The sequence below is a fragment of the Dromiciops gliroides genome, chromosome 2, assembly GCF_019393635.1.
Source record: "Dromiciops gliroides isolate mDroGli1 chromosome 2, mDroGli1.pri, whole genome shotgun sequence".
Lineage (NCBI taxonomy): Eukaryota > Metazoa > Chordata > Mammalia > Microbiotheria > Microbiotheriidae > Dromiciops > Dromiciops gliroides.
In genome coordinates this window covers 258,074,796-258,099,310 of record NC_057862.1, presented here as the reverse complement: position 1 = coordinate 258,099,310, position 24,515 = coordinate 258,074,796, and the positions used below count along the sequence as shown (strand labels likewise).

Below are 24,515 nucleotides of genomic sequence, written 5' to 3'. Positions count from 1 at the left end.
TCCAAGGGTGTGAACTGTGACCTCAACACGGGACCACCCTCAAGTCCAGTGAACCAATGCATTTGGTTGATGCTAACCAATAAGCCTGAAGTAGTGTGTAAAGACTGCCTCTCCTCTGGACCCAGAAAAAGCTTCCATATGCAGTTACCCTCAGTTAGACACTCTTGGAGGCGCTGTTGGTGGCAAAGGACTTGGAGGAAGAAGTAGGCCAGGCTGAGTTCTATTTTTTCTCTAGGCTAGAAGGCCAGGCTGAGCTCTATTCTCTCCTCTAAGATAGATAGACCTTTTCTTAACTTTCTGAGTCAGGTGTTCTCTTTTTACTAATACTTGGTATGTTTTAATAAATGCTGGGAGCAGCTAAGTGGTACAGTGGATAAAGCACCAGTCCTGCATTCAGGAGGACCTGAGTTCAAATCCAACCCCAGACACCTGATACTAGCTATGTGACCCTGGGCAAGTCACTTAACCCTTAATGCCTTGCAAAAACCCCACAAATTCTTTGGGGCAGCTAGGTGGTGCAGTGGATAAAGCACCAGCCCTGGATTCAGGAGGATCTGAGTTCAAATCCGGCCTCAGACACTTGACACTTACTAGCTGTGTGACCCTGGGCAAGTCACTTAACCCCCATTGCCCAACCCCCCCCAAAATGATTAATGCCCCAAACTGGTACTAAAGCTTCTAATTAATAATTAATAAATATATTAGAAACCCTAGCTAATTTTCCCCACACTTGGGCCAGAAATAAGGCGACCACATATAGTTTTACTCACCACAGTGTATGTATATGTATATATGTATTTGTGTCATTTGTGGATCACTAATGTGATCTTGGACTACTTCCAGGGATAAAGAGGCAACAGATAGTCCACTGTATTCTGCCTTCCTAATACTTTATCTGGAGTATTCTGTTCAATTCTGTGCCAGTGAGTTTAAGAAGGATTTTGATAGACTGGTTAGTGTCCAGAGAAGGGCAACCAGAATGGTGCAGGGCTTTGAGTCTGTCATATGAAGACTTCAACTGAAGGGACTAGGTATGTTTAACCTGGAGAAATGAAGACTAAGGGGCATATTATAGCTCTCTTCAAGTACTGGATGGGCTGCCTCGTGTAGGAGGAATTAGAATTGTTCCTTTTGATCCCTGAAGCCAAACCAGAAGCAATGGGTGGAAGCTGTAAAAAGACCAATTTAAGCTTGATATTGGAAAAATTTCTTAATAGTCAGAGTTGCCCAAAAGTTTAATGTATTCTTAGAGAGGTAATGTGCTTCCCCTCCTTGGAGATCTTCAAGCAAAGGTTAAATAACTACTTATCAGGTATGTTATGGTAGAGATCCCTTTCACGTATGGGTTGGACTAGATAGTCACTGAGTTATATTTTAATTCCCACATTCTCTGCATATCTGATACTGGAACCACCACACTTGAACACTAATATCACAATCCCTTGGGCACATAGAGAGGAAGTATTAATGGCACTAAAGAAATCAAAGACAGGAAAACCAGCTGAACTGGATAAAATAAATATAGACTAAGATATCCATTTTGGATGCAGTACATTTATGAGACCATTCAGGGACTCTTTTCAAAACTTCAAAAGGAGAGGATGATACTAAAGGCAGGGTAAAAATCTTGGACCTTATTGATACCAAAAGACGTGAATGAGTAGTCATGCACAAGTACCGACATATACACCTATTCTCCTAGATATACTAAATCTTTATCAGGGTCATTGATATACAAATTGAGGGCAACTCAGTGAGGCTATTTGTAGGAAACAAGTATGCTTTTGAAAACAATATTCAACAACTGATTACATCTTTGCCACCTCACAATTAACTGATAGAAGAAGAGAATGTAATTTCCCATTGTGCTTATTGTTTTTTCATTGATTTTTTAAAAAAAGTAGTTGACTTGGTAAAACAAAATTCCACCTTAAGGTGTTTCCCACGGATTCATCAGGATCAATCAAGTTTCTTTGGAAAATATAAAAACAGGAATAATCCTATTCCATAACCCTCTGAAAATAAACTTAGGGCAAGGAATAAAACTGATAGATGTATGCTTGCCAGAAGTATTTACTACTGTGAAGGAGAAGATAGAGCATGGTTGAGGAGGGCCTGAGGTCTTTTGATGGCTCCTATTTGAAATTGACATTGTAATGGTTATATCAAGCTCTAAGACATTTCAAAGCCTATTGGAAGACATCTGTAATCACTAAATGGGGTCTGACCTATCCATCCACACAGGAAAAAACAAATGGATGAAGAATCTCTGTTGCCTAGATTTCATTAGACACTGAATAGGAACTATCAAACTTGTCCTATATTATGTACATTTGAAACAAACAATACAGATAGACTAGGCTCAGAGTTGAAAAGGATGAAGAGAGCAGGTTGGATTACTTTTAGGAAATCACAAAGCATTTTTAATGACCCCGAACTTCCCGTAACAGCAAAAGCCCATACAATATAAACAGTTTACAAGTGTTGCTATATAGCAGTAAGACCTGGAATTCTGAAGAATTAAAGATGAACATTACAAGGAGGGATATCGAAAGATGCACAGTGGATGTGAGCAGGCTGAAACATCCAATAACAAGCCTTAAAGAAGAATAGGAATTAAGGATGCCATCAAACTATTTTATGACAGAAACAAACGATGAGCTGGTCATGAGGCAAAAACAAGGGATGACAGGTGTATGGCCAAAGTGTTCCACTGGTGCCCACGTGATGTTGGGAAAAAGTGGGGAATCCCTCAAAGACATCTGGGAGGATGTCTGGTCACAAACTTTTGGAAGGACCTGGATAAAAGTCACACAGGGTGGGCAGGCATTGATGGGTTGCAACTGCAACTCTGGAGGGAATTCCTGAATTGAAGAGCATGTCACAGACCAATTTGAATACTGGAGCTGAATAAGTTCTGGTACTCCTTATGCAGTGGTATATACCAAATCAATGTCTTTCCTTATTCATCTGTTCAGAGCAACTGAATCATCCCTTGCTTCTTAACTTCTATTCAGTCATTCCCTTAAACAGGTTATTTTGTTCTTCCCTAAAATTTCTACCTGTATGTTTGACTTTCCCAGGTTGTGTATGTGAGTTATAAAGACAGCTACTATTTCCTAAATAGAGGTATGTGAAAGAGATCATGGAATCAAGGGATAATTGATTTAGAACTAAAGGGAATGAACACTGAGGGAGTAAAAAACCAAACACAGAAATTATAAAAATGTGGTTAAGATAAAGAAAATATAAGTAAAAGTAGTTTCTGTTGAAAATTACTTTAAAAAGAACATAACCTGGGGCAGCTAGGTGGTACAGTGGATAAAGCACCGGCCCTGGATTCAGGAGGACCTGAGTTCAAATCCGGCCTCAGACACTTGACACTTACTAGCTGTGTGACCCTGGGCAAGTCATTTAACCCTCATTGCCTCACCAGAAAACCGAAAAACAAAAAAAAACAAAAAAAGAATATAACCAGCTGAAAAAAAGAAAACAGATTTTAAAACTCAAAAGTGATCATTTTAGGAAATTAGTTTAATTAGGTTGGGCAATTTATTTAAACATATAGTAAGATGAAATTGCTGAACAATCAGAAACAGTGATGAAATTCTTGGTGGTTATGTGATGGAAGCTTATTGACAAACCATGGTAACTAAATCCTAAACTAAATGCCTTCAGTCACAGTTGAACTCTGTTATGCTCAGTGGCATTTAAATTTTACATTAAAAAAAAGCGTTGCTGAAGATTCATCAGCATAAAAACCTGATAAACACATCTTCTCTAAATACTAGAATAGGAGGCAGGCAGTATGTTTACAAAAACCATTAATGCAAAAGCCTCTTGTAGGTGTGTCTTACCCGTTCTCCTGCACTGCCTGTTGCGTGATGGGAATAATTGATGAGACCAGGAATGGGCTGCTCACCGTGTGCCATGATAACAGCAGCAGTACTGGTGTAGAATGGATGCTTCTAATGCACAACACATAACAGCTATGAATACAGTGATAGGAAAACATGAAACTATACAAGCAAAATGACTGGAAAGGAACAAGGGTGAAAACAGATGGGACAATGAAATGACAAATTCTTACAAACTTAGAGGGGAATGGTCAGTTTAAATCTTAAGTTCCACTTTGCTTTAAAAAAATTAACTCATTGGCTCCAGTTGTTTCAAGATAATCAGTACATTAAGTCTGACATTGCACTGCTAACTGTATTAATAAAACTTCAATCAGCAATGGTGAATCTATAATTCTAATTGTATCCAATATTATATGAATATAGAGTAAAAAAAAGATTTTTACATGTAAGGAAATGAGTTCTGAATAGCGGGCAATCATCATTCCTCATTTCAATTCTTATAAACTGCTAGCTTTTAGACAAGAAGCAGCATAATATGACTGATAAAACAAAAGCAAATGCTTAATGCATATGAAGTGATGAATAGCAATAGTGACCATGGGACACTTTCTCTGGTCTAGTTGGAATCTAGAATTGATTCCATTTCCCTTCAATTCTGGAGTCCCCTTTTGTTTCAGAATATTTCAGTGAGGTAACAAGAAGATTACTTAGGAAGTTTACACCAAACTGCATTCCTAATTACACTTGTATGTTTCACATTCATGTGGTCTCCTAGAAGGACTACATGCTATCTGTGCTGGATGCTGTGCTGCACTGTGCAATAAAGATGACCTTACTATTTATGTGCTGAAACAAAAATTGCAATAAAATGTGGCAAGACTCCTAAGAAGGTTCTAGGAGTGTTGTTTTGTCATGATACTTGAAAAAGAATGACTTATTCACTTATCAGAAACTCATAAATTCTTAAGAGAACAGCAAAAGGAATTCTGAAAGTGAGATAGGGTTGGGTGAGGGGAAGAAATATTAAAAGTAAAATACAAGTCAATGAAGAAAAACTATGGGATAATTTTTTAGCATTTTTATATTTTCTTACATGAAACATTTTTATATTTCCCTAAATAAAACATTACTCAAATGCTATTTTAATCAAATTATGCCAGGGGACTAAGGTAACAATGGATAATACCATATTGAATTTTAAAGGAAAAATGATAGTTATATGTAATATATATCCAAAATGGGACAAGATTTGGTCTCTTTCCATTTGGGTAATCCTGGGGAGAAAAATGGAGTTTCAAAAAGAAGTTGGGGAGATGGGGTTTCCTTATAAAGAGTTAAATAACATGAGATCCTACTAGTGTAACCTGCAGATAGCAAAATCCATGCACTGTTCCTGAACATCAGCACAAAGTAGTACTATGTTCCTGGGAATAATGATGTTTCGTATATTGACTTAAGAACATGCAATTCTATTTCCAAAAACTGTAAACTTTATTTTTAAAGTTATTCCTATGGAATGATAGGTTATTCATTACAAAAGGAATTGTCATATAAAAATTAGTGTCAATATGTATACTAGAAAATCGGCTATAGAGTAATGTATTTTACATAATCACCCAAGTAAATATGAGTGATATGTGAGACAGCGATTAAAGGGTAAAATAAACTATCCTAGAAAATATTCAGGGACGCATTAAAGTAGTTATTTGAGGGGGGGATATTTGTGGTGAGTTGTATGTTGGCATGGAACTGATTAATGACACAATTTACCTTGAAATAATCATAAAGTTTTACTTTCTTGCCATTCAGAATACTAGTATTCATAAAAAGTCCCAAAGGGATGATGTATTATTTAATATAGAAACTAAAATGGCTTCCCTTTCTAAATCAAGCAGACTTACCTTGGCTGCAATTGCTGCTGCTGTTATATGTGATGAGGAACTGTCTTCTGTTGAAGCAACACCACTGTCTTTCTTCTCTTCTTCCTCTTCTTCACACTGAACCCCTTTGTCTTCTGTTTGTTTGTGGGGGCTGGTAGTAGGAGGAGGGGAAAGAGGAGGTGGTGGAGAAGGCAAATCTTCAAGTTCATCGTGTACCTCTTTTACTTTTACAATGGCATCACGTAAAAGGTCAATGGCATGAGGTAGGGCTGGCAGTATAAACTGAAAACATTCCTGTGTGCAAGAGGAAGAAAAGAATATCATGAAAGGGTGCCTTTGGGAAATATATAAAGATGTTGATGATGATTACTTGAGAAGCTGTATGAACTTTTTTTAATCAAATATACCAAATAAGACACATATTTTTGGACATGTCCAATATTAGAACTCATTTTCTTTGACTGTGTGTATTTGTCACAAAATCTTTATTTTGATTTTTCTTCTTTCCCACCCTCCACCCCCACCCCAGGATTCATATGGGACATAGAATAAATAAATATTTGCTAATTTAAAAAACAACTAAAAAGTAGGCATAAAGGAGGATGGCAAAAACAAATATAGGAAAATGTGGCTCAGAAGCCAAAAGTGAGAGAGGTTAAAGGCTGGTAAACCATGTATAAGCTCCATGATGAACCTTTTCTTCAATAAGAGGGTCAGTAGGTGCTAGAACATTGAATAAGATCATAAAACTGAAACTGTTTAATCCTAATAGATAGGAAATGCCAATAGGTAAATAGATAGGATATTAGAGCCATTTCCAGATCACCTGTTTGTGTACAGTCAGACCATTGACTTGTGAGAGCAACATTAATCCCAAATTAGAAAAAGAATTAAAAGTTAGGCAATATAATCTGCAATCTAAACTCCCATCTGACATTTAATCAAGGTATTGACACCGAGAAGTTGAAAATGGATAAATAGGCAGACATTAACACAAAAGTATTACCATTTCCTAAGGAAATCTAATTTTAATTACCACAAAGAGGAAGCCAAAAGAACTTAGAAATTGCATGAGTCAGTAAACTTTAAATCTTCTTGTGTGTGGAGAGAGAGAGAGAGAGTAGCCAATGGCAACAGCAGTTTATAATAAAAAATCATTGGTAAAAACCTTACAGAGAAGCATGATGGGAGATTAGGAACAGCATACAATAATGAAACAGTAAGAAGTGATGAAGGGAAAAATATATTTATAAAAAACTTGGTAAGAGACCTGATTAAGACAGATTAATCCAAGACCATATAAAAATAAAACGGGAAGGATTAATAAACAGATGAAAGATGTAAAAGATCTGTCAAGATTACTTTAAGAAATTAATCTTTCCATTAATGGCAATGAAGTTATTATATTTTGGCTCTAATATTTCAGATTCTGAGGAACTCTGTGAGTAAACAGAAAATGTAGTAAAGAAAATAAAGGCACCCACAAAAGAATGGGCTGAGATCATTTTCGAGGTAAAGATGGCTTAGAAGGTCGGCAGGAGGGGTCTGCTATGCCTGGACAGAAGTGGAGCCCAAACCTGAGGTCACACTGACACAGATCCAGTCCCAGGCAGGCAGAGGCAAAGAAAGAGACCCTCAGAGCCTCTGAATCAGCTGCAGTGCCAGTGTTGTCTGGAACTAAGCTCATAGTCTGGAGAGAGGGCTGAGTGTTGGCAGGGGGAAAGATTACAGCGGTCTCTGATGGCGCTGAGGTGGAACTTAGGTGTTTCACACCTGCTGGGAACCAGGAAATAGGCTTGAGTGGGTGTGGCCCAGGTGGGGGAGGAGCACAGGCTGGTTGGAGCTAACAACCATAGCACACAAAGTTTTGCTGCCTGGTTAATTAGCAAGTTGGCCTGTGGTTATCTATGGATCAGAGAAAAGGCTAGGGAGTGAAGAACCTGCTCCTCCTTAAATCATAACACCTTAGACCCCCTGAAGCTTGGGACAGTACATCCTGGAAGCAGTGCTCCACTTTAAGGAATTAAAAGTCAAGTAAAAGATGGGCAAGATGAGCAGACAGAAAAAGATGCAGACCATAGAAAATTTCTTTAGTGACAAGGAAGATCAAGGTACACCCTCAGAAGACGATAGCTACTTTAAGGCTCCTATAGCCAAAGCTTCCAAGAAAAATATGAATTGGTCTCAGGCCATAGAAGCACTCAAAAAGGACTTTGAAGATAAAGAAAGAGAGGTAGAGGAAAAAATGGAAAGAGAAATGAGAGTGATGAAGGAGGGTCATGAAAAAAAGTCAACAGCTTGAATAGCCAAATTGGCCAAATGGAAAAGGAGGTGCAAAAGCTCTCTGAAGAAAATCATTGCTTAAAAATTAGGATTGAGCAAATATAAGAAAATAAAGATAGGAAGCTCAGCTTAGATGGGGTAAATTCTTAAAGCCCTTCTGATCAGATCTGCAAATCTATATGCAAATATATTTTGCCCTATTCTTAAAGGATGTACTTAGTACCAGTTTGATAGTCCTTTGATTCTATATTTTGAGTTTAGGCTCAGAAATTCAAATCCTGTTCTTCAACACCTTTTTCTTAACCATCTGTCTACTTTTCAAAAATCACCTTTCTCTTTGGAAACCAGTGGGCAGCAATGATGATAACTTTGAGGTCTTCAATTCCTTGCCCAGGATTTTATAATCCTACAGTTATTTAATTATGACAATAAATTTAATTTATAAGTAACTTTCAGGACACATAATACAAAACAAGTTGTCATTGCATTCTTGAAGCTGTTATGGGTTTATTTTCAAAATCAGATGGAAGATATAATTTGAAGACTAAGGTAAGATATTAATAATTTTTTTTTACTTTCCCCCCTTTCCTTTTCTTTTTCTTTATGCATTAGTCATGTGAAAGAAGAATCAGAACAAAAGGGGAAAACCTAAAAAAAAGAAAAAACAACAACAAAAAAGCATTCCACAGTCCTTTTTTTCTGGATGTGGAAAGCATTTTCCATCATGAGTCCTTTGGAATTGTCTTGGATCATTGTATTGCTGAGAGGTGCTAAATGTATCACAGTTGATCACCGCACAATGTTGATGTTACTATGTACAGTGTTCTCCTTGTTCTGCTCACTTTATTCAGCGTCAGTCCACTTAAGTCTGTCCAGGTTTTTCTGAATTCTGCCTGCTCGTCATTTCTTATGGCACAATGGTATTCCATTACATTCATATACAACAACCTAGTCAGCCCTTCCCCAATTGATGGGCATCCCCTCAATTTCCAATTCTTTGTCAAGATATTAGTAATTATAGAGGTTAAGTGTATAAACTTTCATAAATTCTAGCTAGGGTTTTCTTTCCAAATTTCAAGAATTATAATCTCAGAGTGATTTCTGCTAAGTGCAGTTTGAGCTTTTACTTCCCTTTCATGAGACAGACCCTCCCTGTATAAGAATAAAAGTACAAGTATCCAAGGAGTAAGTTAGGAAGGCTACAATGGAATAAGTAGACAGTGCAATTAAATTTTATATGCTTTTGTGGGAAATGACCTCCTGATTTAAAGTCTGACCAGTAGTTTAAAGAGTCCTATGAATTTCCTGAGTGGCTTTGTGCAAGGCACTAAACTTAGGTGCCACAGAAACAAAAATGAATATGAATTTGAATGAAATTCATTAAAATGAATATTTAAAAATAAGATTACATGAAGATTGTAAAATGCAGGGAGAAAAGACACAAACATATAGAAACATTTGAGGCCTCAATAAAGCATCTGTTCTCTGATCCCCATAATTGGAAATGTTTCTTCTTTAGATTCCACTTACTGCACATTCACTTTGTACTTTGTATATGCACTTGTAGAAATGTTTTTCCACATTGAAAAATTTAAAAACTCCATGAGTGTAAGAGTAGAAACTATTACTCTCTCTTTATAATTTAGTACAATATAAATATCAGATGTTCAATAAATATGCATTGCAGGTTCAATATGAAACAATGAAAAGATGAATGAGTTTAGAGTTTTTTCAAAAAGGGTGCATCCACTTGAGTCACCCTGGCACAGTGTGTGCTGGTATAGACTAGCTGATTAAGTTCCCTGGCTCTCCTTTCAGTACTTTCTCCTATACTAGGTAGCTTGGTAATGTGTCAATTCTCCCCTGAATATCTTAAACAATGGGGAATCAGATTCAGAGATAATAAGCATGTCATGATTAAGCTCTTAGTGTTATTCCATTTTTTGGTAATCATGCTTTATCAAACCCCAACTCTATATCACTCCTACCATTTACCCACTATTATTATTTGCTCCTGAACAGAGCTAGAGGAAATTGCAAAACTGTATTGATTGGGTTTACTACACATTTGTTATCTAATTTCGACTGGGTCTTCACAGAAGCAAGGCAATCATTCTACTCCTCCTTAATTCACTATTCTACTCTTCAGAGAGGCTGTTCCAAATCTTCATGTCTCACCTCAAGCCTCCCACATCATCTCCTTGGACCTTACCTTATATTTTACCAAAAAAATTGAAAGAACTCACTATGAGTTCTCCAAACTGTTCATCTAACATCACTGACATGTGGAACGCTATCATTTCCTCCTTCATTTAATCTTAGAAGAAAAAGTAGTCCTTCTTGCCAAGGCAAACCCTTCTTGCAACCTTTGATCCCATTTCATATTTTCTTTTCTGGTGAAATGCCCTCTATCAACCTTATCTTTCATTAATCATCAATGTCTTCCCATCTACTGGCTGTTTTCCTGCTACCTACAAGTACATCCGTGTCTACTCTAGGCTTAAAATCTCTCAGTTGATCTGACCATCCCCACTAGCTACTGTTCTAATTCTTTCCTCCCCCTTTTCTGCTTGAGAAAGTTTCCTTTCCTTTAATTCTTTTTTAAATTGTTGGGAAAGTTGCTTTTGACTTCATATTGAAATAAAACTCCTCTCCCTAAAGTTAGTAATGACCCCTTAATTAACAAGTTTAATGGCCCTTTCTTAAACCTCATCTTTCTTGGCATCTATAAAGCATCTGACACTGCTGATCACCCTCTCCTCTGGAATACTCTCTTTTGTAGGTTTTTATTACCTTGCTAAAGTGGGTCCCTGGGAGTGGGTCTCTGTTTGATCCAATTTTACTGGCTCTTGCAATTGAAGCATAAAAAGTAAATAAAGTCTCATTTTTAAAATTCTTTCAATTTTCTCCAACATAATGAATTCATGCACACAATCATGCACACAGATTTGGGCATTAAGAAGCTACCATCTTATATGTCCCCTTATTGAACCTTCTATTTCTTGTCTTATTCTTCTAATAAGACAGTGATAAAGTTTTTCTATGTTCTGTTTCTATCTATAGCATTCCTTCAAGGAAGAGAAGGCCTGGAATAATATATAAACAGGAAGAGGGTGATGAGGAAGAGAACAAGCATTTATTAAGTACCTATTATGTGCCAGGCACTGAGCATAAGCAAATTACATATAGTATTTCATTTAAACCTCACAATAACCCTGGGAAGTAAGTCCTATTATGATCCCTCTTCTACAGTTGAGGCAAGTTGAGTTGCCAAGGGTAACACAGCTACTAAGTGTCTGAGGCAGGAAGAATGTGTCACCCTACTTTTAGCTACGTGATATGTGTCTTAATAAAGTTGGTACTATATACTCAAACCAAATTTTGATGGCTTTAAGGTGGGATGCACAGCTCAGTTCAGATCTGTGAATGAACTGTTATTGTTAAAACAATATTGACATCAATGGTGCTTACCTGGGACCCTTTCTTGCTACCTGGCAGGTTAATTATGAGCGTTTTCCCTCTGATTCCACATACAGGTCTGAAACAAAAGAGAAACTAGATGAAGACTATTTGTCAGGTACACTTTAAAAATCCAATAATGAAGGGCAACTGCCTTACTTTAGCTATGAATAACTGTCTTATGAATAGAATATGTATAGTAAAATGTTCCTATAAGTAGTTCCTATAAAATTAGAGATACCAATTTGTCATATTGGTTAGGATTTTTATGATAATGGGAATCAGATTTGGAGCAACTCCAGCTCAGTGGGGAAGGAAGGCTACAATATTTATGCCTAAGTGAAACATAAGCTTTTTTGTTTTGTTTTTTTGTTTTTTTCTTTTTGCGGGGCAATGGGGGTTAAGTGACTTGCCCAGGGTCACACAGCTAGTAAGTGTCAAGTGTCTGAGGCCGTATTTGAACTCAGGTACTCCCTGAATCCAGGGCCGGTGCTTTATCCACTGCGCCACCTAGCCGCCCCTGAAACATAAGCTTTTAAGAATGAATCAGTTTATTTATTTATTTTTTTAAAAGAGGCAAACATGAAAAATGGAGGTAAGAGTAGGACAAAAAGTCAAGATCATTAACAGACATTTTACTAATTACAGGAAAGTGTGGATTGGAACTTCAAAGAATGTTTATTTAGTCCCTCACTTTTGACCATCTCACACAGTAAGGAAGCCAAGATAGAGGTAGAACGATATGACATAAAGAACAAAGATGCTAGGAGGCCTGCATTCTAATCCTGATTCTGAGACTAACTGGCTGTATGCAAAACTGTAAATCTCAGGTAACCAGTCTTGATGATCTCTAAGGTCTCTTTCAGGACGAATTCTATGAGTTTCGAAAAAAGATATTATAATCTCCCATGGTAACCCAAGTTCTCCAGTATTCCACATTGTTACACATAACAAGAATAACTTATTCTACATTTTAATAATCTTATGCTGGACCCAGGAGTGAGGCAAACAACTGGTAATTATACTTTTTGTGAAAACTCCTCATATACTTGAGGATCATTAGAAGATCACCCTTTAGACTTCTTTTCTTTTCAAGGCATTGAATTCTTTAAACCTTGTTCAAATATATTTTCCAATTTTAAAATAATCCTTTTGAGCTTTCCAGAACACTTTCCAAGTTCTACAATACCTTCTTTTGGCTGTAGTGCTCAGACTTATATTACCATAAAGTATAAAAGGAAGATTGTTTTGCAATTCCTATGTTGTTATTTATGTATTCTAGAATTGTATTGCTTCTTATTGTATCACTAAAATGTATTTCTTAAAAGTATTTCCTTCTTGTCTTCCCCACTGCCACAGTCCTTTCTCAGTCATCCATTTCCTTTTACCTAGGCTATTACAAAAGCTTCCTCTACCCTCCCTCCAATCCATCTTATAAACATTAATGCCAGGGTTGAATAAGCTATCTGCCCCAGAGTTTAAAACAGTGCCTTGCTCTGTAAAATGGCAAGCAGTCAATAAATATTTATTGAATGAATAAAAGCTATATTGTTTACTTACAATCATGCTGTTAGTTGCTACTTATATAACTGTAATAGACTTTTAGGATTTTCTCATTCATAAGTTAACTTTTTATTCATTTATTCATTTACTTATTCATCCAGGCATTCACTCATTCATTCATTCATTCATTCATTCATTCATTCATTCATTCATTCATTCATTTATCTGCTTATCTATTCATTCATTTCTTTTTGTGACTTGCCCAGGGTCACACAGCTAATAAGCGTCAAGTGTTTGAGGCCAAATTTGAAATCAGGTCCTCCTGAATCCAGGGCCGGTGCTTTATCTCCACTGTGCCACCTAGCTGCCCCCCATAGGTTAACTTTTAAGGATAAAAGGGCGTTGGAGTGACAGATGAAATCAACTGTGATACCTAAGATCAAGGACATGAGTTCCATATTATTTAGCCAGATCTAAGATGAAAGTTGTATATCTCTCTCAACAAGCTAATTTGCATTTCACCTAAATATTTAATGTGTTTTTATAACTTTTATAACTTACTGAATTTTACAAGTGCTGATGAAGGAGTGTCATGTCATTATCTGAATTTTATAGATAAAGATAGGAAGAATAGTTTAAGGGATACATAGCTTTTAGATCTTTGTATTTTCATATTATAATTTCTTCCTTATGTGTACTTATACATTTTTATTACCAATTTTCCAATTTACTACTATTGTTTTGAATTCTATCTTACCATATAAGGCACTGGTAATGTCTACTTCCTCCTTTTCCATTTTTTTCACCCATCTAATATTTGTATGGTCTTGAACACTTTTCACAAACTCATCCCTTTTAAAAATACAGGTCTTTGTCAAATATTAATTAATAAAAAATTATTCCTGAGATTAAATTGTACTGAGTAAGTGAACATAATGCAGAACCTATCACATTTAAAGCTTCATGGAAAATATGGCATTTAAAGTAGATGTTTTGAAGAACAGGTAGAAATTTATTAGGCTGAAATAAGGGTGGTAGAGATTTTAAATGGAAGAAGAAGCATGAGTAAAGGGTTAAAATCAGGTATGTAGAGAAGCCCTGTGAGATCCAGTTTGGCTGGAGCAAAAGGGTGACAATAAAGGAAATGATCATATAGTGGGATGATAATAGTCATATGGAAGAAAATGATGAGTTTCTAACATAACTTCATTTAATTAGAATTGTCAACTGGATGGAACCTGCTCTTTAACCTGCAGATTGGCCAGAGCCATACAGAGCAGGCTAGAAACAGGAGAACCAAGAATCAAACAGAAGTTTAATTTCAAAGTGAGTAAAATGACTTGTGAGCAAGGAGGGATCTAGACACGTGCTAAAGCCCCAGCTGGTTTGGTCCAGTTGACAGAAAGAAGGTAAGATTTGACAAATGCATTACCAATAATTTTATCATAAGATACAGTAAATACAAAAAAAATCTCCTACTTTTTAGACTTAGTTCTGACCAACATTGAGTAACTGATGAAGTATAAAGAAAAAAAAAACTTTAGGAAAAAGTGACCATGTCATTTTAGATTGCATGACAAGTAAGAAAGAAAATGCTGAACATAATCTGCCGTGTACCCTAAACATTTGAATAGCAGATTTCAAAAACTGAAAGAAAAAGATGGCATGATTCCAGAATCTAAGACTCTAAAAGAGAAGTTGCTTAAGAATGATATAGGAGTTGCTTGAGAAAAAAAAAAAAACTGCCAAGTCAATTCTGAATGATTCTGATGATGAAGGGAGAGGAGGCAAGAAGACCTGGGTTCAAATCTAGTCTCATATACTTATTAGCTTGGTGATGCTGAGAAAGTCATTTAACTGAGATAGACACCTCAATTTCTTCAACTCTAAGATGGAGATTCCCAGATTTATTGTAAAGATCAAGTGAGATAAAATTTTTAAAGTACTTAGCAAATGCCTGGCATGTAGTAGGTATTTAATAAATGCTTGTTTCCTTACTTAATGACACCAATGTGACTACATAGAGAGCATTACAAATAACCCATGTGTTGAAAGCATATAATCAAAATATGCAAATGAGGACATGAAGCTAATGATGAATACATAAGAGTAGCCCTGACTTACAAGAATAGTGTCAAAAAATAAAAGAAGAAAAGGGATAGATTAAAGTTTGGGATAGATAAGACAATTATAGCAGATGATTCCATTTTGCTTTTGTCTTCTGTTAAGCAGAATGATCCTTAGGCTAAAGAGGATGTCTCAATCAATCAATAAATTAATCATTTATTAAGTCACTACTATATGACAGACAATGTGCTAGGTTCAGAGGATATAAAGAAAAAAAGAAACAGTCCCTAACTTCAAAAAATTTATTCTTTTACAAGAAACAAAAATGTTGAGTTTATATTCGAAAACAAATGTGAAGAGAGAACTGAAACCGAAACTCAAGAGTTGATGTCTAACTTCCTTCAAATAATTCAAGTCATTTGGCCCTGACAAAGTATGTCATAGGTCCTGAAAGAGATTTTTGATATGATCCTTTAATCATTGCTAGTGTTCTCTAAAGAGGCAGGGAGAATGGCATGAGTGTCACAAGACTTGAATTTTCTAATGAAAACAAACCAAACCAAAAATAAACTACAAACCAGTAAGTTAGTTGGACTTTGATTCCTGGAAAAATACTCAAATAAATTTTAAAGGGATGATTTATGAGCATTTACTTTTGTTTTAAAATTTCTTTATTGATACATTATTTTGATGTAAGTCACTTTCCCCAAAATATCCCCTCCCCAAACTTAAGCAAAACCTTATAATAAAGAGATTATGAGTCACAGTACATGTCATCTTGTAATTTCTTTAACTTTCATACCACTCTTTGACCTAAGTTTTGTTACCATTCAATGTTGCCTTTATTTATAATACCTGTTATAGTCATTGTGTATATATATTTTCTGGCTTTGACTTTTCTCACTCTGAATCACTTTATAAAATCACAGAATCTTATAGTTGGAAAAAACAGGAAAAAAGATTTTTCTGGCATGACTTGTTTCTGATGAAGCCATGCTGGCTCTTTCTAGATGCCTGATAACTAGTTCTTTAATAATATTGTGTAGGATTTTGTTAGGAAATGATGTCAAGCTCACTGGACTATAGTTTTCAGATTCTATTCCCTGCCTTTGTTCTGAAAATTTAGACATTTTTTTTTCTCTGTCAATCCTAGAGCGTTCTTCATGTTCTCCACGACTTTTCAAAGAACATGGACTCACTCGGCAATCTCATTAGCCAAAGACTGAGATTTATCAAGGGTAGCTAGGTAGTCTTCTTCTCTTTACTTGTCTTGGTTTTCAGCTCTGTTAACTTTGGACTTTTCAGTCCAAAGGTCATTCATTATCTTTAGGAAAGAAAGCAAATGCAAAAGAAGAAATAAGCACACTGGCCTTATACCCCAGGTAGTCGCTTTCTTTGATATTATTTTCCTCAATATACATTTTGAGGTCTTTTTAAATTAACATTAGCTTTTCTTACCAGTCTGATATAATTTTTAGCTTTAGCACTCTTAACACTTTTCCTGGGGTACTACACCGCCCTTTTTATATTCTTTTTCTTTTCTTTTCTTTTTTTGTTGTTGTTGTTGAGGCAATTGGGGTTAAGTGACTTGCCCAGGGTCACACAGCTAGTAAGTGTTAAGTGTCTGAGGCTGAATTTGAATTCAGGTCCTCCTGACTCCAGGGCCAGTGATCTATCCACTGCACCACCTAGCTGCCCCTATTCTTTTTCTTTTAATTGGCCTTTCTTGCATTTTTTTGGTAGATGTCTTTTATAAATCCAAGTTGAATGGCATATTCCCCGTGTATCTTTCCATGTAGATCTCTTTGGACAATTCCTTCTTTTCTTTATCAGAACCATTCTTCTTTGTATGTGCATTATTTCATTCCTGAGAACTTCCTATTCTTCATAGGTTGACATACACTGTAGAATTTTAATCCATGAGTTCCTACTATCTTATTCTTTTTTATTATTTCTTTTAAAATAATAATAATAAATATTTTTATTTGAAGTTTTGAGTTCCAAATTCTATCCATCATTCATTCCCTCCCCTTTTTCCTCTCTGAGGTGGCAATCAATCAGATATAGGTTATATATGTGCAGTTATGTGAATCATTACCGTATTAGTCATTTTGTAAAGAAAATATGAATAAAAGAAAAAAAATGAAAGAAACTGAAAAATAGCATGCTTCAGTCTGTGTTCAATCCATATCAGTTCTTTCTTTGGAGGTGGATAGTATGCTTTATCATTAGTCCTTTGGGATTGTCTTGGATCATTGTATTGCTGAGAATAGTTAAGTCATTCAAAGACATTCAACAAACAATATTGCTGTCACTGTGCACAATGTTCTCCTGGTTCTGCTCACTTCACTATACATCAGTTCATAGACTTATGTCTTTCCAAGCCTTTCTGAAATTTTCCTGTTTGTCATTTCTCATAGGACAATAGTATTCCATCACAATCATATACCACAGTTTATTTAGCCATTCCCAAATTGATGGGCAATCCGCTGATTTCCAATTCTTAGCCACCACAAAAAGAGCTGCTACAAATATTTTTGTACAAATAGGTCTTTTTTTTTTTTTAGTGAGGCAATTGGGGTTAAGTGACTTGCCCAGGGTCACACAGCTAGTAAGTGTTAAGTGTCTGAGGCCGGATTTGAACCCAGGTACTCCTGACTCCAGGGCCGGTGCTCTATCCACTGCGCCACCTAGCTGCCCCAACAAATAGGTCTTTTTCTCTTTTTGGGGAGGTCTTTGGGATATTTTAATCTTGAATCTCATGAAATCTGTTCTGCCAAAAGTATGTTAGATAATACCTGGCTTTTGCTGTCATTTCTATTCTAATAGCCAGCTCCTTCCTGTAGGTAACCATCAGATTTATAATCTGATGTTTTCCTATTCACATTTATCAACTGTTACAATATAGTACTATTCTCTCACTTTCATATGCTAGTTTCCCCAGTCATTCCTTAGTCATTCAATACAACATTTGTTTCTAACTTTAAAAACCATAAGAATTCTCATTTGAATATTTTTGTACAGATGAGTCTTGTTTTTGTTAATCTCATGGGCATCAGCAATGGATTCCTAGATTAAAATGTATGAACAATTTCATAATTTTTCTTGCATAATTCTAACTTGTTTTTCTGAATGACAATCGACAAAGCTCTGAAACCAGTATATTAGCATACCTTTCTTCCCAAAGCTCCTCCAACATCAGGTTTTCACATTTCTCCTCATTTTTGGCAATTTTATGGGTCTATGATAATATTTCAAAGTTGAATTAATTTATACTTCCCTTATTACTAGTGATTTTTGAATAATTTTGCAGGAAGTTATTGATAGTGTACATTTTTTGAACAACAGTTTATTTGTATTATTTGTTCACATTTCTATTGGAGAATAACTCTTAAATTTATGTCATCAGATTTTGAGGATTAAGCTTTTATTATATGTGGCACAGAATATTTTCCCTGACTCTTCTAGTTTAATTCTAGTTGCATTGAGTTTGCTTGTGCAGAGTTTTAAAGATTCTAAAATTAAAATTCTGTATCTTGTCTTTTTAATCTCTTTGTCCTGTCTGGTTATGGAGTCTCCCCCTACTTATAGTTATAAAAGATACAATTTGTATTAATTTTTGATTGGTGTGACTTTCCATATTTAGATAGTTTATCAATTTGGAAAATATGTGGTATATGGTATAATGTATGCTTTTGGCAACAGATGATGTCTGAGATTTAAGGACCAGCCTACCTAAACACAAAGAGGCTCACTAAAAATAGGCTGGCCACAAAATGATGAAAAAAGTTTCAAAGCAACATATGAAAAAAACAAAATTTTAAAATGAACCTCAACCCTGTGCAGCATCCTTCCAGCTCTACAGTGACAGTGATAGTTGTGGAAAGGGGATAGAGTATTTTAAGAACCAGTTTTTAGGCTATAAACATTAAATGAAAAATTGGTTTTCTGCATGTGAGATCTGTTTCCCAACAAATTAATATGATATTGGAGGAACAGAATCATGTAAAAATGTCCCTATAAATTCAATTAGATCTTTATTGGTAAGGAAAATGCAGCTACTTTTTTGTGGTAGCAAAGAAGTGGAAACTGAGGGGATTTTCATCAAATGGGAAATGACTTATGATTATATGAATGTGATGAAATACTACTACTGGGCTATAAGAAATGATGAAGGGAATTTGTTAATCAATTTCTATTAAAAGCTGGGAAGAGATGTATTAACTGATACAAAGTAAAATAGGAGAATAATTTATACAATAACAATACTGTAAAATTTAAATTTGAAAGACAGTAACTCTGATCAACAAAATGACCAAAAATACAAAGGACTAATGATGAAACATGCTATCTACTCCTGATAGAGAGCTGATGGACTTTGACAGCAGACTGAGGAATATTTCCTTTTTAAAAATTTTTGGACATAGCTAACTCAGTAATTTGTTTGGCTTTGACTTTGTTTATTTGAAATGGGTTTTGTTGTTCTTGCCTTTTCAATTGTTGAGCCAGGGAAGAGGTTGAAAGAAGAGAATTTGGAACTGAAAATAAAATAAAAATTTTAATCATCCTTGAGACTTGGTTAGTTTAGGGGACTAAGTGCTCAAAATGTTGAGATAAATCCCTCATCATGTGGGTAAAAAAGGAGCCATGAGGAACTAGAGGGGCTCCCAAATACTTGGGTGTTGGATCACAAGAGGAGCTTCACTTTACCATAAAGCAGCAGTCATCAAAACTATTTGGTACTGGCTAAGAAATAGAGTGGTGGATCAATGGAATAGGCTTGGTACAGGAGACATAGTAGTAAATGACTATAATAATCTACTGTTTGATAAACCCAAAGGTTCCAGCTTCTGGGATAGGAACTCAGTATTTCACAAAAACTGCTGGGAAAACTGGAAGATAGTATGGCAGAAACTAGACATAGACCAACACCTTACACTTTATACTAAAATAGGGTCAAAATGGGTACATGATTTAGACGTAAAAGGTGATATCATAGCTGAATTAGGAGAGGAAGGAATAGCTTACCTCTCAGATTTATGGAAAAGAGAAGTTTATGACCAAACAAGAGATAGAGAATCTTATAAAATGAAAAATGGATGATTTTGATTATATTAAATTTAAAAGTTTTTGTACAAGCAGAAGCAATGCATCCAAAATTAGAAGGGAGGCAGAAAGCTGGAAAACAATTTTTATAGCTAACATTTCTGATAAAGGCCTTATTTCTAAAATATATTGGGAACAAAATCAAATTTATAAATCCAAGTCATTCCCCAATTGAGAAATGGTCAAAGGATATGAACAGGAAGTTTTCTGATGAATAAATCAAAGCTATCTATTGCCATATGAAAAAATGCTCTAAATAACTATTGATTAGAGAAATCCAAATTAAAATAACTTTGAGATACCACCTCACACCTATCAGATTGGCTAATATGACAAAAAAGGAAAATAATAAATGTTGGAGAAGCTGTGGAAAAATTGGAACACTAATGCATTTTTGGTGGAGCTGTGAAATAATCCAGCCATTCTGGAGAGCAGTTTGGAACTATGCCCAAAGGACTATAAAGCTTTGCATACCCTTTGAATTAGGTATTTTCCCCAAAGAGATCATAAAAAGGGGAAAGGACCCACACATACAAAATATTTATAACTGCTCTTTTTGTGGTGGCAAGGAATTGGAAATTGAGGGGAAGTTCATCAGTTGGGGAGTGGCTGAACAAGTTGTGGTATATGAATGTAACAGAATACTATTGTACTATAAGAAACAATGAACAGGCCTATTTCAGAGAAACCTGGAAGGACTTACATGAACTGATGCTGAGTGAGATGAGTAGAACCAGGAGAACATTGTACACAGTATCAACAACATTGTGTGTTGATCAACTGTGATAGATTTGACTCTTCTCAACAATGCAATGGTCCAAGATAGTTCCAAGGGACTCATGATGGAAAATGCTTTCCAAATCCAGAATAAAGAACTGTGGAATCTAGATGCAGATTGAGCCATTTTTGTTTTTGTTTTTTGAGGTTTTTCCCTTTTGCTCTGATTCTTTCACAGCATGACTAATGCAGAAATGTTTAATGTGATTGTACATATATAACCTATATCAGATTGCTTGCTGTCTTGGGAAGGGGGGAGGGAGGGAGAAAAAGTTGAAACTAGAAATCTTATAAAAACAAATGTTGGCTAGTTGTGTGGCCCTGGGCAAGTAACTTAACCCCAATTGCCTCACCAAAAACAAACAAAAAAACCCCAACCAACTAACCAAAAAAATGTTGAAAACTATCTCTACACGTAACTAGAAAATAATAAAATACTTTTATGATTAAAAAAACAAAAACAAAAACAAAACAAAAAAACAAGAGGAGCTTCATTGACTTGAATCAATTCAGGGAGTTTTCAATGCCTTTCATTATTATCCTTTTCCAAAGGATAAGGTCTAATTAAATCTCCTTTTATTAACCAGTGAATGACCAACATATGTCTCATTCTTTTCCAATATCAAATCAACATTACCATGGGATTAACCTGACTCAGGCCCCTCGCAGAACAAAACAGGGTGGGGTTCCCCCCACTAAACTGATCTTGAGTTCTACACAGACAGATGCACACATGCACATACACACAAACACTATACTTTCTTTAGGAATAAAATGAGAAGTACTGAGGTATTGACTACAAATAAAATCAGAAACTCTAAAATTTACATTTCTGAATCGGCTATTTGTGTAGACTTTCAACTTATTAAAGCAGGAATTAAAATCCATATACAATTAGAGAAATAAAAATGAGATAATATGGCAGGCAATTAAAACAACTCCCACCTGATTTATTTAAATAAGCTAATGACACTAAAAAATTAAAAAGAGATAAAAAGATATTGACCCAGATTATCACTGTTTAAGGAAGTTCAAACTAAATAAATTGCCATAATAAGGAGGACCAAAAGAACCTAGAAATTGCCTCTGACAGCAAACTCTTGAACTCCCTGCCAGACAGAAGTGGTAGACAAGGGCAACATAAATCTAGGATAGTAAATCATTCGTAAATTTCTTTTGGAAGAAGAAATGGAAGATAATGAGGAGTATTACTTGATAAAACGATGAGAAGCAGGGCAGAGTGAAAAGGGGCATAAGAACTCAAGATAAATCAGTTAATCCATTAATTGTAACAATAAGCACAATTAAATCATATCATCAGAAAACATATAAAAATGAAACTGAAAGAATAAAAAATTTTGAAAAGATTTCAATAACAAACTATTTTTCCATCAATATCATCATATAATATGTCAACATATTGTAAACTCATACCACAAGGCTGGATGTCATGTATGAGGAAGAAGAAGGAGCCCTAAAAAAATGAGAAGAGTAGGTGGGCTGACAAGCATATACAGAAGAGACCTGTAAAGGATGGGAGAGACGTAGTTAAACATCAATTATTCTGAAATGAGTTGGGGGTTTTAGTAGATTTTTCAAGCTTAATAAATCTGCAAACGAACATGGTAGCCAGCCCCATAAAATGAATGGCCCAGTGATTATTAAAGTCCTTGAATCCATGCCATATGTGGATTGGTTAAAGGAACTGGGCATAATGATTAGCCAGGAGGAGAGAAGGTTGGCAGGTGGAAGAGGAAAATGATATCCGAGTTCTGGCACTTCAAGGGCTATCATGTGGAGGAAAGATTAGATTTGGTCTTTTTGGTTAGAATAATGGATGGAAATGGAAAAGAAGCTAATGGGTAACCTTGAAAGGTGTTAAATTCCTTTTCCTTAGGTCATCCAAGACGAGGCTGGATGTCTACTTGTTAGGTATGTCATGAGTGATACTGTTTTTTTCATTCTGCGTTGGATTAGATGGCTCCTGGGTTCCTTAACAATTATTAAATTTTGATTCTGTGCCAACAATCTACATATAAACCATGAGTGTTTCTCAAAGAGAGTATGAGAAAGGAACAAGCAGCCTTTCACAAATGCCATTCTATAGGAGATAACAATTGAAAGATGTAGAAGATTCCAGATCCAATTGAACTTATTGTTAATTGAATATTTTTAAAAATTGCTTTGATAAGGCAATATGAGGACTTAAATGTTCTCCAATAGGGTGTCTAACACCTTTCTGAAACATGCAACAACAAAGCTGACTATTGATATTTTTTATTATTATAAACAAGGATAAATAGAGAGATTAAACATTTATTGAGTGCTTATTATAAGCCAGGCTTTGTGTTAAGTGCTGAGCATACATGTTGTTGCTATTCATTCTTTGTTTTTGAAGAGGACCAATTACAGGATGGTGTGATGTCTTGACTAACACATGAATTGGATTTAAGTAAGCCAGAATTGCACAAAGTCATTAGCCTCACTCCTTCTTCCAGAGTTATTAGAGTCTGATGGCAAGACAAAAGTCAAGATGACTGATGATCACACTGGGGATACACTGGATGACTTTGGCATCTTTAATGTCTGACCAAGCTCTAAGTGTTCCACAGTGCCTGGTGGATTTTTTTTTAATCATAAAAGTTTTATTATTTTCTAGTTACATGTAGAGATAGTTTTCCACATTTTCTTTTTTAGGCAATAGGGGTTAAGTGACTTGCCCAGGGTCACACAGCTAGTAAGTGTCAAGTGTTTGAGGCCGGATTTGAACTCAGGTACTCCTGAATCCAGGACCGGTGCTTTAATCACTGCGCCATCTAGCTGCCCCACATTTGTTTTTATAAGATTTCTGGTTTCAAATTTTTCTTCCTCCCTCCCTCACCCCTCCCCAAGACAGCAAGAAATCTGATATAGGTTATATATGTACAATCACATTAAACATATTTCTGCATTAGTCATGCTGTGAAAGAAGAATAAGAGCAAAAAGGAAAAACAAAAAAATAGAAATAATGTGGTTCAATCTGCATCAAGATGTCACAGTTCTTTTTTTCTGCATTTGGAGAACATTTTCCATCATGAGTCCTTTGGAAGTACCTTGGACCACACAGTGCCTGTTTTTAGCTGCCAAGGCCATTGTAAGAAATTGTTCTCATCTGCCCATTCTCTGGGGGAAGTCTTTACATACTTGGGGTAGATATTCCACTAACTCACTTAAGGCCCATTAGGTTATTGTCAACATGGTTTAGTTCTTTTGCTGTGAGCCAGTTTTACCCAGATATGGCTGCTGCTTCTTGGAGTCATAAGTATATAAAAGTAAGCAAGATAGTCCCATGCCTTTAAGGAGCTCATTCTAATGGCAAGATAACACAAAAGTACAGCTATAAAGTGGAGGGTCAGAAGAGAAAGTGTGCTTGACTAGGGGCAACATACTAAGGAAAAAGAAAGAGAGTGGAGTCAGGAATAAAGTGGAGTTAGCACTTACAGGACTGAGCATCGATTGGATCTCTTTTGAAATAGTGTTTTGGGCAAGGCAGTCACTGCTCAGTGTAATAGGGCTCAGGGCTGAGGTGGCAAAGCAGCT

At 35.7% G+C, this 24,515-nt stretch overlaps 1 protein-coding gene across 17 annotated transcripts in view; it reads right to left on the bottom strand.

Annotated features, from left to right (window-relative positions):
* GPHN (gephyrin) overlaps positions 1-24,515 on the bottom strand; it is a 757,220-nt gene that overhangs the window by 314,404 nt on the left and 418,301 nt on the right. For 10 of the 17 annotated variants that reach the window (XM_043986983.1, XM_043986980.1, XM_043986981.1 and 7 more), the window contains 3 exons: positions 11,495-11,561; positions 5,762-6,034; positions 3,858-3,968 (listed from right to left, as the gene is read on the bottom strand). In XM_043986983.1, the coding sequence (XP_043842918.1) occupies positions 3,858-3,968; positions 5,762-6,034; positions 11,495-11,561 (451 nt within the window). The remainder of the gene's footprint in view (positions 1-3,857; positions 3,969-5,761; positions 6,035-11,494; positions 11,562-24,515) is intronic. The other 7 variants (XM_043986988.1, XM_043986993.1, XM_043986990.1 and 4 more) reach the window with 1 other exon arrangement.